The sequence below is a fragment of the Schistocerca serialis genome, chromosome 4 (assembly GCF_023864345.2).
Source record: "Schistocerca serialis cubense isolate TAMUIC-IGC-003099 chromosome 4, iqSchSeri2.2, whole genome shotgun sequence".
Lineage (NCBI taxonomy): Eukaryota > Metazoa > Arthropoda > Insecta > Orthoptera > Acrididae > Schistocerca > Schistocerca serialis.
Genome location: NC_064641.1, coordinates 142,125,974 through 142,142,403, shown reverse-complemented (window position 1 = coordinate 142,142,403; position 16,430 = coordinate 142,125,974). Strand labels below are relative to the sequence as shown.

The 16,430-nt window shown below is 40.9% G+C and overlaps 1 protein-coding gene across 1 annotated transcript in view; it reads left to right on the top strand.

Moving 5' to 3' along the window:
- LOC126474160 (delta-sarcoglycan) overlaps positions 1-16,138 on the top strand; it is a 469,148-nt gene extending 453,010 nt beyond the window's left edge. The window contains exon 8 of the mRNA XM_050101616.1: positions 13,833-16,138. Within this exon, the coding sequence (XP_049957573.1) occupies positions 13,833-14,021 (189 nt within the window). The 3' untranslated portion in view covers positions 14,022-16,138. The remainder of the gene's footprint in view (positions 1-13,832) is intronic.
- The last annotated feature ends 292 nt before the right edge of the window (positions 16,139-16,430 follow it).

The following is a 16,430-nucleotide window of genomic DNA, read 5'->3' as shown; positions in this document are numbered from 1 at the left end:
TTAAAGCAATTAAAGCCTTTGGTCGAAAAAGTTAAGTCTTTTGACCTGGTTTTTCCCACTTCTATGAGTGCCTTTATCAGAAATAAAATATTCAAACTGGGATGTCATGTATAAAATAAATATCAAGCAATAAAGCTTTAGTCACAAAATTTCTTTAAAAAGAATACCTGGTAGGCAAGCCACTGTGGGCTGCTCACACAAGTCAAGGCACTGGTAGCAACAGACTTTTTTCACATCTTTCTCGAAATGATAGACTCATTCTTAATGAGCAGTTACAATTATGTAATGAAAACTCCTTCAACGGTATAAATCCGTTACTTGATATTTGATTTCGGGTTCCCACAAGCAGTTACCAAAATGATTTTTCTATCTAAGTCTAAACTTTTCGTTTGTTAAACGGTTTATATTGACTGTATTTCAAGTTATATCGTTTTTCTACAGGCTGTGTCATTCAGTCCTCTTTGTATTTTCTGTAATGGTGTTTTCGGTAGGAGAGGTGGTTTGAATTTCAGTTTCATCAGATTGCGTAGGTATTGCCTCTTCCATAAACTGCCTTGCATTTTCTAATGAATAGCTGGACCCTATTTTCCTTACAAATTTAAAGATAATAATTAAAAATGTTTTCTACTTCTGACTACTTGTTAACAACCTTTTCATTGAGTTTGACAGAAAAGAGCTAACACCCCGCTGTTATCAACACAAGAACAGAATCCCATACAAACAAACACACACATAACACAGGAACAGCAACAATACTAAGTTGGGAAGAAACACAAATGAAAAGATGTTAGGCGGAATATCTTAATAGTGTCAAGAAAGAAGGCATAAAAACAGCTCACCAAACCAACAATTCATTTCAAAAATACTTTCCGAAAACAACAGGAATAACTGATCCATATCAGAAATCATGAATATACCAACTGAAGTGCAATGAATATGATGGAAGGCAGGTAGGTCTAACCAGGAGAACATTTGACACCAGATACGAAGGACACGTAAGACCATGGCAGTATAGGACGAATCATTCAACTTTTGCAGAACACTTAGATCAAAACCAATATAAAATTACTACCTGGAACAGGCATGGAAGTCATAAGGATAAAGAAGAACAAAAAACACCACCTCACCTTCCTAGAAAACTACTACCCTCAGAAAACCAACAAAATACGTCATACAAATTGTTCCAGCTATAATATTGGGCTGATTGAGAACACGTATAGCAGCAGTTCTATTTGCAGAACTGAGCTGAAGTGAAAATAACGCCAATGCAGCGTAAGAGAAAGGGCAGAAAGACAAGAACTGCCAAGTGCATAAGTGTAACAAAATTCTTTCGATACCAACCTCCGCTAAGAAAGAGGGAAGAAGCAATGATTTGCGGTATTTGTGAACAAGGAGCAAATCATCGTAAATAAACAAAATACTGTTTTTAAAGTAAAACAATATAAGTGTAAAAACATGTATATCCATATTTGCGGAATGAACACAGAAAAGGCTTTGCAAATAAAAGAGTAACGCGCCGAATGTGAAATTCTTTTTAGTTAAGTGCATCAAGTAAAAAACGGAGAAACCAATAATAACTGAATTAAATAAGATGTTACTGCTGGTCGTTGCTTCGTCCTCATAGACAGGCAGCTCAGACCATTGCCATCTTCCGTTTTCCATACCAGGCTGACCTCTGTCATAGCTACGGGGATAACCCTCAATACGGTACCGTTGCTAGTTGGAAAGCTAATACCGCTATCAGCCCGAATCTTGAGTTACGGCTCTCGTTTCGTGAGCAGAGGCCTCTCAATATCTTCTCCAAGTCGACAGAGCGAAAATCTCCACTGCTTTTAGTATACCTTTTTTTATCCCGTTATTTAGTGACACATCACCATTCATATTTCAGCAATATATGTGTAACCGAAAGTGTTGTTTTAACTCTTACATAACGTCAGACGTTATCAGCTGGCAGTGTCATATGGAACGTACTCCATACAGCCTGTTATAGTTCTTGGCGCTGTTGTCTGGTATACCGCTCCAGTGTTTCGTATGAAGACAGGACAAGGTAACAATTAGCAATATGTACGACAGAACAATAAATGGGTAAAAGTAAAGAAAATTGTGTTTTGCATCTCGAAGTTTTTCTTCAAACAGAAGAAGTGAATAAGCGTTGCGGTGTTTAAAAGATGTTTGTTGCTTTATGGTTGAGGCTGAGCTGGTACTTCATAACAGAGAGCATGTCACGAAATGTTTCTCAGTTCGACTTTAATGACAGTCGGGCAGTGGCTCGAACTTTCTAATTGTGGTGTGTGTAGCTATGTTAGACTTATATAATTATCCGTTCACAACATAATACTTCATTCGGCCAGAATTTTTTAGCCATTTATCTTATGTATTTCCCGATCATATTTCAGGGACCGAAACATTTACACTGGGCCAAGTTCAGTGTTCGCCGTATCATCGGGTATGAAACAAGAAATTGCTCCTTCCGATTTTATGGTATGAAAACTCGCGGTTAATTACGTTGCTCGTTTATCAAGTACACCAATTTTGTTTGCGTTACGGATTAGATTAGCATCTGATTTGAAATGCAAACATGCGTGTGTGGTCTGCGTCGATTAAAAAGTTTATTACAACCGCTGAAGCACTCATAATTAAATTTGCACGCCCGTCAAATGAGGTTCAAATGAACCGAACAATCTGGACACGAAACAGAAGGCTTATGAGCAACCCAGAGACAGCTATAAGAAGATACGGAAAGGTGTAGGACAGTAGAGCAGCGTATTGTCGGTCATTATTATTATTATAGTTAGTGACTCGAATCAGTATAATCTCTTTGAGGTAAAAAAATTGTGAGCTATTCCTTCCGTTGCTAGATTTTTTTCCTTTCTTCCAAGTATTTATTCATTCATACGTTGTATTTCTTTCCCTCTTACCAAGTGGAGATGACACTCCCTTTATCTTTTTCTCTCTTTTTGCACGTGCATCCTTTTTCTGATTTTTCCTCGATCTTATACCACCTTATGCGTACAGATCGTTTTTCTCATTGATTTTTTTTTCCACTTTTTGATGTCGAGACCCTATAGATTTTGTGTCCTTAATCTGTATTCTTTTCACACGCTTAAATTAACATTACACGTCTCTTCTGCTTTAAGATATAATGATGTACCCATAAATATCTTTGTTAATCCCTAATAAGTAGCTGCCATTTGTATTCTGTTTTAAGTAACAAGATGTTTTGAGAAGGTCCATAGACAGCCTTCGTTATATAAAAACATTAGATCTGAAGATGGTCATTACAGACTGAAACCGGTTATCGTCTAACGAATTCATTTGTGTTCAGAGACTGGAATAAAAAAGCATTTTATTACATGTTCCTTTTTTATTAGTTTTTATTGATTGTGAGTGTCCTGGGACAGTGATTTTGCAAAGATGCTTTCCCGAAACATTAAAGAGGAGCAGCAAAGCGAACCCCAACCTCTGAAAAAATTATTCACTGTCTCAAACATATAGAGCTTGATCAGTTTTTCATCAACTGTACTAAGTCGAGTGTCCTCAAGATATTACCCATTCTTGTTCTTACAGCAGTGATTTTTCTTGGACAGGACTATAGACAATTACTTTTCACGAATTATTACTGCCTCTCTTTTTTCTGCATGGTACTCTGGAGATCCAGTGATCTGTCAGGTTATGGTTTTGTTTTTTGTCGCAATGAGATGTGTGCTGGAGAATTTAGGTAAGAAAGTTCTCAAGAGGACTTCTGTGCATAATGACTGAAGGTGACTGAAAAATTAACGAAGGAATCGAAAAGACAACAGTCTCAGCCACCAGAAACCTCGTTAACCAATAAGTTCCTTGCATGAGAACACTGGCAGGAAAGTGTTTCTTCCCTGTTTGTTAGCGAAGTTCACGCATTCGTTGATGGTCCGCAGTGAGTCACCCTGCCGTAAAAACAACCAGTTTTCCAACTAGCATTGCTGGCTCACTCTGTCTCTCTCTCTCTCTCTCTCGCTCCCTCAGTTGTCCCTGCTTTCAAAACATTAAAATTCCCTAGTATTTAGATCTCTGATACGCTAAACGTAAACATCTTTCATAGGCTCTTTTTGATCTGGAAGAGTACATCTCCTTTACAGCGGCGGCAGGTCCATGGAGACATATTTTCCGGTGTGATGTAGGGATTGCACACAGCAATACACACTTAAGGAAAATGCTTGGATCGCCCATTTTCTTTCCTTCCTAACTCTCATGTTGATTATAAAACACATAAAACGTGATTGGCCATTCGAATGCTAGGTTAGGACTCCCAGACGCAGGAAGTATTCAGCTGAGCAATGACCGTGAAATGAAGCAGTTTTTGTTCACGTTCGTACGCCGTAGACAGTTTTGCTTTGTCTTAAATGACAATGCTCCGCCGAAAGTAAATTAATTTCATGCCCTCTGCATGCTCTTGTTTAAAATGCAGTATGTATGACATTTAGCAGTAGATTCACATTAATGAAGCTCTAGTAAACATTTTGTACACTATATGTATGTCCACTGTCGCAGTGTACCATATCCATGATAGCTTTTGTACGTCAGCTCTTGCACAACATAATCTTTCGATCGTGGGTAGAAACGACCATACAATTGTTAAATTAGTTATTTTCGAACAGTTCTTCTGCGTATTGTTGTAATTGTTCAAAAGATGCTACCGGAACTGTAGAGCTTGATCAGTCCCATCACACCCTAACTTATGCTCAGTGTGGAATACGTATGATGATCATGTTGACCAGGGGAATTAAAAACCTTGGAGAAAGCGCTAGGTAAGCAGTAAAATATGGGAAAGGGACAGCTGTCTGACGTTATAGAAACGGCAACGGAATTGGCTGTATACAGTATAAAATGTACGCAATGCTAACGTACTTGATCCCCTTTTCTGTTAACCATTGGATAGACAAAACATGTTTTAACAGAGTAAATGACGATTGAATCTTAATTGTGCCTCCGATACATTTACACAGATTGCTAACTTCCAGCAATTGCTTTGTTTCATGCATTAACTCGGTGTACTTATCGTGTATCCATATATATCAGCTGCCTGATATTCATAATTATTCAAAGCACATTTCAAGTGTCCGCCGGCTTAGCTGAGTGGTAACGTGCTTGCCTCCCATGCTGCGGATTTGGGTTCGATTCCCGGCTGAGTTGGAAATTTTCTGCCCTCGTGGACTGGGTGTTGTGTTATCCTCATCATCATTTCATCCTCATCACCGGCACGCAAGTCGCTCATTGTGGCGTCGATTGAAATAAGACTTGCACTTGGCGGCCGAAATTCCCCAGATTTTATTTCATATCTCAAATAACTCCTCACATCACACCTTGCACAAATACAGCGTCACTGAAATACAGACATCGAAATACACCGACGGAGAAAAATCGCGGCACCATGACTAACACTGGTCAACACAGATTTTTTTGCCAATTAATTGACAATGAATTTAGCGTAACTTTATGGCCCTGAGTTCGAATATGTCATTCGTTTTGCTAGTTTGGCTCTATCTATTGTGGTAACGTACAATATGTAGATAAACAAACAAAAATTCAAAATTTTAATTGATTTACATTGCGTACACAGTCAAATGAAAATAAGAACAACATGTGATAAGGATAAAGAAAACGCAGTTTCATTGTTGATTCAGCATTTCTAGAAGAAGAAAGGAAAAAACAGATATTCTTTTAAAAACATTACAAGTAGCATGTGGGAAAACTCCGCCTGTGTTATTTTCTCTTGTGTTGATCATCACGACAGTCCCGCTGAACATTCCAGCAGTAGTCTGACATCATGTACTTGTAGTATCTACCTTGATATCGTTCTCCCATCACCTGAAAATCTTGATGGAGTCATTCATCTTGTTCCTCACTGTATTCACCAAGATTGTCTGGAAATTTATCAAGATGGCTGTGGAGGTAGTGAATCTTAATTCCCATGTTAGCCATTAAGCTTTTGAAGTTTCTGAGCATGTTTTGCACCAGATCCTCATAATTATGTGCTTTGTAGTTACCCAAGAAATTCTTGAAACAGAGACAAAACTGCTCCAGGTAGATGCTTCAATGCAATTCATAATTTTAATGAATTCCAAATGATGTATAAGCTTCCGAATTTGGATACTATCAAATATACCAGCTTTTAATTTTTCATTTATGAGTCCAGGTTTCTGAACAGTCACTGTTTTTGTCCTTTGCTTTCACAAATTGCTTCATTAGACCAAGCTTGATATGAAGTGGTGGAAAAACGATTTTGTCCCCATCAACTAATGGTTCTCTTATGATATTAGCTAGTCCTACAGTAAAGTATTTCTTGATGGCGATGAATCTATTTCCCAGTGATCATGCTTTGCCCTGCTGTCCCACATACAAATAAAGCAAGGGAATTTTGTGTAGCCACTTTGATGTCTGAGCAAAATTTTAACCGTTTTTAAACCAACACAGGTAGGGCATTAGTGTTGACTATAATAAAGTTTCTGGAGAATCATCTGGATATTTTCGCATTACTCATGAGGTTTCGTAGAGTGGCCAACTGGAATGGATGCATAGCAGTTACTATTATGCAACAACACACATTTTAGGCTTCTGGTTGAGCAATCGATAAAAAGCCTCCAGTCTTGAGGCTGATATTTAGGTAGTCCCCCCTTTATCAGTAAACCAGGGCTGTCACTGTAGTAAGCAGGTGCACCACCTTGACTGAAGTATGGAAGTAAATCTTCTTCTCTTGTCCGGTAAGCTGTGATTTTAGTTCCTGTTTTTAGAGAGTTCTTCTCATTTAGTCGTAAAGACACCGCACAGCTTTGGTAACTTTATGAGGATCCCAATGTTTATCTTGGTCCCCCAGTTTAATGCCAAACTACGCAGGATAGTCCTGTTTGACAAAGTCAGTGATGTTCTTCCGTTGTTCTTGCAGAGTGTATTCTCCAAAAATTTAGCAGAACACATCAGGAGAGTTAAAAGAACCTCCACGTGAAGAAATCATATTTATCTGTGAAAAGAATAAACTAAAATCAAAACTAAATTTGCAAAAATATAGTATTATAAATAACATAAGGTGAAACTAATAAGACAGTGTTGTTTACAATATGATCTTTAACTTACATTTAACTAATAATAATGTAATAACTAATCGTGACATACCTTTTTCGTGATACAATTAACGAGAAGGCCGGCCGGAGTGGCCGAGCGGCTCTAGGCGCTACAGTCTGGAACCGCGCGACCGCTACGGTCGCAGGTTCGAATCCTGCCTCGAGCATGGATGTGCGTGATGTCCTTAGGTTAGTTAGGTTTAAATAGTTCTAAGTTCTAGGGGACTGATGACCTCAGACGTTAAGTCCCATAGTGCTCAGAGCAATTTTGAACAATTAACGAGAAATTCTGCACTAACAAAAACTTTTAACAGCTATTACACAAATCACGTACTCTCATACGCTCGTTCTTTGCTCGACTCCCACTCTGAGCACAAACAGTGGGGTGGGGGACCCTGACTTACGATGGAGCAGTGTGACCAACAGACTCTCCTCTCTCCTTGAAATTGTGAGACATTAGAGGGTATCTCAAATTACTACCACGTCCCATAATCTCACATTCTCCTCTGTAACGTGTAACATATAAGATACTACATTTGTACATACGCAGTCACAAAATATAAAATGAATAGGCAAACAGAGTTACGGAATTCACAACCGATTTACTGACAATTTAACGATTAAACGCTACACATCAGAGATATCCTGTTTCTAAGAAACTAGAGCCAATTGGGGAAATCCATTTTTGGATTCAGATTCAGCATATCAAGTATACCCAGTATACGTTCAAATATCCCTGGCAAGAACAAAAAAATTTGTTTGTAGAACTGTGCAATTAATGTAGAGTAACGAAATCACGGAAGACATTTGCCTGGGTAACATATGTCAGTTATTAAAATTGCAAAATCACAGGTTAATATAAGTGCAAGTTGAGTCATTGCAAATATCACATGCTGGTGTACTAATGGCCAACGTAACCATATGCTTCGTCCTGTACAGGTGCTGGGTGTCAGTTTCCGGGATGGAGTTCCCGTGCCTGTGGCACTTGGTCGGTCAATATAGGGACGGTTAATGCTGGTCGTAACTTAAGCTGGAATTGTCGTCCGACAATGGCCCACACGTGCTCGTCTGGAAACACATCTAGGGATGGAACAGGCCAAGGTCACGTGTCGATACTTTCTAGAGCAGTTGGGTTAAATTATCGGTATGTGGTCGAGCGTTATCCTATTGGAAAACACACCCTGGAACGCTGTTCATGAATGGCAGCACAACAGGTTTCACTAGATTGGCGTACAGTTTTGCAGTCTGGTTGCGTGGGATAACCACGAGAGTGCTCCTACTGTAATTCGAAATCGACCACCAGAACATAAGTCCAGGTGCAGATGCAATGTGCCTAGCACGCAGGCAGGTTGGTTACAGGCCCTCAGCTGGCTACGTGTTACCAACACACGGCCGTCACTGGCACCCAGCCAGAACCATCTTTCATCAGAAATCACAACAGACCTCCACTCTTCGCTCCAGTGAACTCTAGCCTGACACCACCGAATTCACAAATGGCTGTGGTTTGGGGTCAATGGAATGCACGCTACACGGCGCCTGGCTCGGAGGTGTCCTTGAAATAACCCATTTTTAACAGTTCGTTGTATCATTATGGTGGCAACTGCTGCCCACGTTGCTTCTGCAGATGTAGTATGTTTCGCCAGAACCACACACTGAGCACGATGGTCTTCCCTCCTGGTAGTGCCAAGTCGCCTTCCGGAGCACGGTCTTCTTGTGACCGTACGTTCTCGGGACCACCGCTGCCAGCAGACATGTACAGTGGCCACATTCCTGCCAAGTCTTTCTGCCGTATTGAACAAGGAATATCCAGCATCCAGTAGCCCTTTTCACAACCTCGTTCAAGCGCAGTCAGGTGTTGATAATGGCGTCTTTGTCGCCTTAAAGATATTCTTGACTAACATGAACTCGCCACGTTCAATCTCAAAGGAAACTTCGCTCACGACCATTACAGCACGTATTTAAAGCAAACCTGATTTGCATTCTTTTAGCAGCGCTGCTAGCGCCACTCTTAACACGAATAGCGGGAAACTTGAACAGACGTCGTTTTCCAGATGTGGAAACACGCCTACCAACTTTCGTATATGTCGCACAACTCCTTTTTGGTATTGTGATTTTTTTTCTGTCGGTATAATTTACCCTCTTCTTTTCTCCATCTCATGATGAACTTCCGTCTTCCAGCACTATGATTTAGTAAGTCTGGAATATGACCTAACTAATTCCCATACTGTGTACTGAGTTTGAAATAAATCGGACCAATACGCAATGTTTGCGACTTTATTTCGGTTTTGTATTGTTCCAGTATTCACCCGTATACGTATTGCAGTGCCGTTAACAAAGTTTCGCATGTACGACATCAACACTTCTACAACTCCAAACATTCGTTGGCTATTGCAAACGACTGACTCATTATATGGCTGCAACTCTGCGTATGGGTTTGGGATCTGTTTTTCTTTTCTATCTTGCTTGTACTGCCTTGCAGTGTCGTGTGAGTTCGTTAATGAACGTAGCCCGTTAAATTATATTAGAAAGCGCAATGTAATTTGGAAACAATGACTTCACACTATAGGCAGGGAATGGATTGGATCACAATTCTGTTTTCAAGAAAACTCTCATTTCTTACAGCAGCAGTGCGGAAATAGCGTCACGCACGTGGAGGAAAGATTTAACATTTATTACCTTTCAAGGTCACTTCTCTCAACTCAGTCAGCAAGCATCAAAAATATGACAAGATTATTTTTATGGTTCCTGAAGTGGCACTGCATGAACATTCCACACACATCAGCATTGGATAAGGACGGTAAAGTGGATACCCATGGTAATAGACACAAAATATCTGTAATACCCTCTCATTTACATCAAATAAAATATCAAAATTACAAGGAAAGGGAGCAAAACTAATGAATAGTAGCATCACATGTGAAGCAGCAAAACCTAGAAACTAGGTTCACTATGGTGGCGGGGATTCCAAGATAACCAGTGATTCTCAAATTACTCAAGTCTTCCTGGATAGGTAGCGTTGATAAAATTCAAAAGTGGTGTGGAAAACTGAAACATAGCAACTTCATCACCGAGCCGACACCTCAAATGATTTCGTGGAAAAAAAAAGAAACTCCAGAGAAAATTCGTAAAAGTCGTCACAGGATAATGTAGATATCAGCCCTGATGTTCATTCTGCTCAGTTTCAAAAGACCTGGCCAACTGTTGAAGAGATATTCTGATCCATGGGAACATGTTCAAAAATGGTTCAAATGGCTCTGAGCACTACGGGACTTAACATCTGAGGTCATCAGTCCCCTAGAACGTAGAACTACTTAAACCTAACTAACCTAAGGACATCACACACATTCATGCCAGAGGCAGGATTCGAACCTGCGACCGTAGCGGGAACATGCTCATGCTTTGCTAGCTGAAAGGCAGCTGTTATTAGAAATATTTTACCGTGCATACGCTTCCAAGGAGAATTAATACTCTTGGAGCTTCTATGAATGTAACTCAATAACACTTACGCCCTATTATGAATAACCGAACAAATCATATCCAATTCGATTTCATTACGAGGGATCGTAACAGCATGTCTTACTCACCTAGTCGTTTCATGTTCTCTGCCTTCTTCCAACATTTTAGAAAGCAGCCTCATTCCTCACCTGACCGGTGCATCTTTACCGAGTAGGATTGGTATTCAACTAATCGCTAAAAATGCCTAACGGCTCCAAAAGCTCACTCAATCTTTAGAAACTTTCTGCCCTGTTCATAACGAAGCCTACCGGATGAAATTAGAACAGAAAACTACTTCGAACCGTCTGCAACCTCCTGCTTGTGTTCTAAACTGGCTAAGCGAGGTGTACCTTTTCAAAAGAGCACGAAGGTCGATGTTTATGGCCAGCTCTTGTCATAAACCAGGTTTGAAATGCAAGATTCAGCTGAATATTACAGAGCTTCCTCAAAGAAGAACTAAGACAAGCTATCCTAATTCTACAGTTACAAACAAATGCCAATCACTCGTTCGTTATAGAGCTTGAAGTGCATCTTCATGTTTTCGCGCCGTAAAGACTGTTCCATAAAATTTCGGGCGTGCAGCCGCATAAATTTAGCTTCTTCTTCTAATATTTCGGGTGAATACCGTCCAGCCCTCTTCAGAGTGAGCCGAGGTGAAAAAAATGTTCAAATGTGTGTGAAATCTTATGGGACTAAACTGCTAAGGTCATCAGTCCCTAAGATTACACACTACTTAACCTAAATTATCCTAAGGACAAACACACACACCCATGTCCGAAGCAGGACTCGAACCTCCCCCGGGACAAGCAGCACAGTCCATGAGAGCCGAGGTGAGTAACACTCGAGCACTTGCTCCGTCCTTTTTCACCCGAGGATCGAACCACTGCGTATGCCGCCAAAGATGTGACACGCATCTTTGGCCGCATACCCCAGCTAATACTTTCGTCCCAGTGTGCGATCAGCAATGGCCATTCGTGTGGTGGCCAGCAGGAGGATCATAGAAGCATAAACCTTACTAGGTCCATCGATACGAACATTAATTCACAGCACGTAACTCAAATGTAACGTGTTTGCAATGTTTCAAGACGGCTATCCATCCCTCCTAGGCCTTCATATGACAGTGAACTGAAGGAACTTTGTTCGTTAGTGAACCGTAAAATTACTACTGGTTCACCAAAGGTTATTAATCTCAATCAGTACACAAAATGTAAAGTGGAAGTAGGTGTCAAGGAATAACTTGTGAAATTACACACAATTTTCAGTAACACTCTTTATTTAAATTTGTTGCAAGACTTGACGATATATTTTTTTAAAAAAAGACCAACAATCATTTAACAAGTAAGTCACAATTTACGATAGGAAAGGACTTCTCAATTATTGAATTATTATAAAAAAATTTCACGCCAGTAAAAGGCAAGTACAGGCAAGCAATTTAACGTATACAACGCAACGCTGTATAATATTTACAGCTCAGCTAAATTACAGGTGAATTGCACTCCATTCATTAAATGGCGTGGAATCTAACTTGTCTGCAACATATAAAGACAATCCTGCTTACAAAAGTTCTCAAAATAGAAAAACCGAAACGCATGAGTCATGCACACCGGAGGGGGGGGGGGGGGGGGTCACAGTTAATAACATTTCCGAAATATATAAAAAAAACAAATTTTACAAATTTCTGCCAGTCAACTTACGGCAAACACACACGCTCGCTAGGTAGGACTTGCGAACATTCTCCTTTCAAGGCAACAATTTCTACCGGTAATGAAATGGCATACTTTTGCATGGCAAGAAAACACACTAATAACCAACTACCTGTATAAAACACATAAGCACGTTGAGTAAAAGCCTTAAAAAGTATTGAATTGGAAAAAACACACAGCAGTTTTTGCTGACGAGAAACAAAATAAAAAAATCCATTACGGCGTACATTAACAACCATACTTATTATAGCCAAATATACATAAACACAAATTTACGTAAGTTACAGCTTCCAGATGAGCAGGAATTCGTTATGCAATTGACTACTTCTTACCACGAGGCAAAAGGAATTCTTTGATTTCCTAGAGTACCTTTTACTCGTGAGTCTAGTAATACTAATTATGGCAGGCGAGAGAGTTGATCAGGTCTTAGTATACCCGAGGCAGGATTCGAACCTGCGGCCGTAGCGGTCTCGCGGTTCCAGAATGTAGCGCCTAGAACCGCTCGGCTACCCCGGCCGCCAAACCCGGTGGTAAGGTGGGAGGGGAAAGAAGCAATCCAAACCACAGATTTACTCTGACTCCCCCCCCCCCCCCCCCCCACTTTTCGTCCTCAAAAGGGGACAAACGGACAACCCTTTCTAACATTAGCACCTTCCCGCGGGTGGGCAGACGAGAATGAATGGCGGGAAACTAATATTTATATATGACTGGAATAATTAACAAGACTAAGTAAATTGAATTCAATTGAACTTCATAGAAACTGTTAACAATCAGTACTCAACTTCTGGTACGTTACGACTCCCAGAACTGAACCAACGCAGTACCTCCAAATGCTCTGCCGAGCTGCCCGCTGCCAACCGTTTCAACGGACGCAGGAAGGCGCGCCTATTTTCAGAACCTCCTCGCCGGTCGACAGCATACGGCCGAACTCCAGATTAGGCCCCTTGCGGACCCACACTCAGGAAAATTCCTTTCGCGACGAGCAGTTAACGCCCCATACCAGGGAGCCGCTGCTCGCGTCGCTTACGCTGATGCCGCGGTCTGCGTGCTGTCCCTCTAGCACCGGCAGAGAAGTCGCTTCTTGATGCCCCGACTACCAAAGCTCCCCGAGAGACCATACCAGCACTTCTTAAAACCACGCGAACAGCCCACTTTTCCCCTTTCCCGCTAAAGGGAGACAACGGAGGGCGACTGCTTCACGCTATGCGCTGCGGCGCGCTTTTCAAATCTAACTTTACTACGTCTCAGTTAGTGCCATCTTGAAAAGTGTACTGCGCTCAATAGTCCATTACGAAGCTTGACAAGTGTTTTAGCAAGTCGCACTAGCTGCAGACTCATCATTTGACGCTCAGCGCATTTTTCCAATACCGTTCACAGCGCTGCTGTCTGATCTGTACCTTCATTGTCCACTGCCAATCTGCCATATCATCTTGTGTTGCGCTACCGTTCCTTAACAGATTTCCAGCACTGTGCTTTGGTCGTATGTGGTGTGCCTGGTTTGCGTTCCCGACTGGCTGACGGTTGTGTCCCTGTTGCGCAGGTGCGGCTGGACTCCCCCAACGTGTACATGCCGGGCCTGAAGACGGCGCACGTGCACGGGCACGGAACTCGAGCGCCGCCGCCCCCGCAGCCGGTGTACCAGCTGTGCGTCTGCGCCACCGGCAAGCTCTTCATGGCGCCCGCCACCGGCGCCTGCGCGATCGAGGAGACCTCCACGGTCTGCCGGTGAAGCCCCGACAGCTACTGCACTACCGCCGTCTGACACCACCACCGATGGCGCCTCGCAAGCTCACAACATCAACTGCGACCCGCACTTTACATTCTGGTCCAAGTGCAGCTCTACCCTTCACTTCCACGGACACCAGTAAAAAATGCATTTAGCTGTTCAGCTGATAAATAGCCTTATACGGAACTATGACAGTTATCAGACCGATAATACAGTGTTAAGAATATAATTGTCGTTAAGGTTTCACTATTACTGGTCATTTTGATCATACCTTATTATCACCCCCACATGCTTACGTGGCTCCGTTAACGTTAATGGCATCTCACGTTTTGGACCAATCCGTTCACATCACCAATAAAATGTATGCTTCAACAACTGGTGCGTACTTCAGTTAAAAGTTCTGGGCTCAAGGGCTGTGTTCGATGAGTGCAACTATTCACTGACATTTCGTCCTCATATGCGAGACACGTATTCAGAGGTAGAAATCGGCTACTGTAGCTTTCCATGCAGTGTCTAATTTATCTCTGAAGATGTGTCCAAGAGATGGGGAGGAAACTGCAGAGACTAGTTTTTTACATCGATCACGGGCTCGCTGCCCGTTTATTTAAGTGGCAACATACTTCGTTTCGAACACTCCAGGTTACACGGCTAGCATTGGAAAAAGGAGAAACCATGGAGTCAACAGTTATTTCGTGATGACCAACCGCATTCACGACTTCACTGTATTCAATACTATGACAAATATGATATTTTTAATAAAACGGCTCACGAGAATTGGACTTTTTTAGCGTGTCGAACAGGCATAAATACACATTCTGTCAATCACAGAAAGAAGTCAGGATTCGTCCATCACATTCCTATTTCAGTTTCCTTTTAAAACTTTCTTATTCAGGCATATCAAGGGTACGGTATGCCACATGAAAATTAGACCACCTGATTCGCTAGCTTCATTTTCTTTTATTTCCTTGAGGGAGAAATCACGCTCCATTGGTATGTCCAGCACTTCAACACTGGGGTTTCCACTTTCACATTTCTCCCGTTCCTGCAGATTCTCTCGTTATCCACATGAGCACTTGTAACTCTTGATTATGCGCCATTATTGAGCTTCTTCCTCCTTTTTGTCAGTTGATAATTTCTGCGGCCTTTGGTAGTTGTGGTTGCTACAAAACTGTAACTTGTCAACCAAGTGGTGAAAAAAATCAGGAGGTGTAAACAGGCTCATAATTCCCTTACCACCAATTTTTTTTTCTAAGACTTGATATGTATATAAGTGAAAGGCTCATGTAATCTGAAGTATGAAAACTCCTAAACGCTATAAACACTATGTGGTACTAGTATCTCCACTCTGCTCACACATTTCTCTGCATTCATTAATCTGCGTTTGTTGTAGGTCACCATTTAATTTTTTGACTGCTTATAGGTCAAACCTCGTATTTAAATCTCAGCTAACATATGAATTGCATACTAAGAGCCATAAAGTTTGTTCGGCAGCGGCTGAAATCTCTCAACTACCTTTCAGTTCTATCTTTGATTATTAGAAGCGTTATTTATGTTTCGCAACCAACAAAAAAATTTTCAAACGTGTATGAAATATTATGGGACTTAACTGCTAAGGTCATCAGTCCCTAAACTTACACACTACTTAACCTAGAGTATCCTAAGGACAAACACACACACCATGCCCGAGGGAGGACTCGAACCTCCGCCGCGACCGGCCTTACATTCCATGATTGCAGCGCCTCAGACCGCTCGGCTAATCCCGCGCGGCGCAACCAACATTAAGAATTTTATTTCAGAAGTTTATACCAAGACATCATCTGTCTTATAACACTTGCAGCTTTGTGCCTCAAAACTGTTGTCTTCTTTGGTGAAAGGTGCTTGGTGATAATGATTGCATTCCTTAATGGAATGCTATAACCTCTTTAGTCTGTTGCGTTTCTCAGTCTTTATATATTTTATTATCAATTTCTTACCTATTGACCCTGATTGCATCTCACCATGTTATTCTTTATATCAATTACTTTGAATCATTTTTCAATATATTATCATGTTTTAGAATTATTTCATTTTCGTGTCTACAGATTCAGCAAATATAAATTTTTTATCTACATGTAAAATTTCAGCAGTTTATGTTTGGTTTTTTTCGGTATCTCCCTTTGCTATTTTTCATGATTATGCATTTAACCTATAATTTTTAAGGCAATTGCAGATTTTCCAGCAAGCAATTCCACAAAGTAAGAAACATTCTTTTAAATGCATAGCTACTTTTCAGTCCTTTCGTAAGATGTTAATTTATTCCCTCAGACTAACGTAATATAATTAAAATGCCTACAATGATAGAATCAATTTGCCTCTGCAGTAATTGGCAATAAAACGGGAAAAACATTTTCATTTTTGCTTTTCATCCAAGTA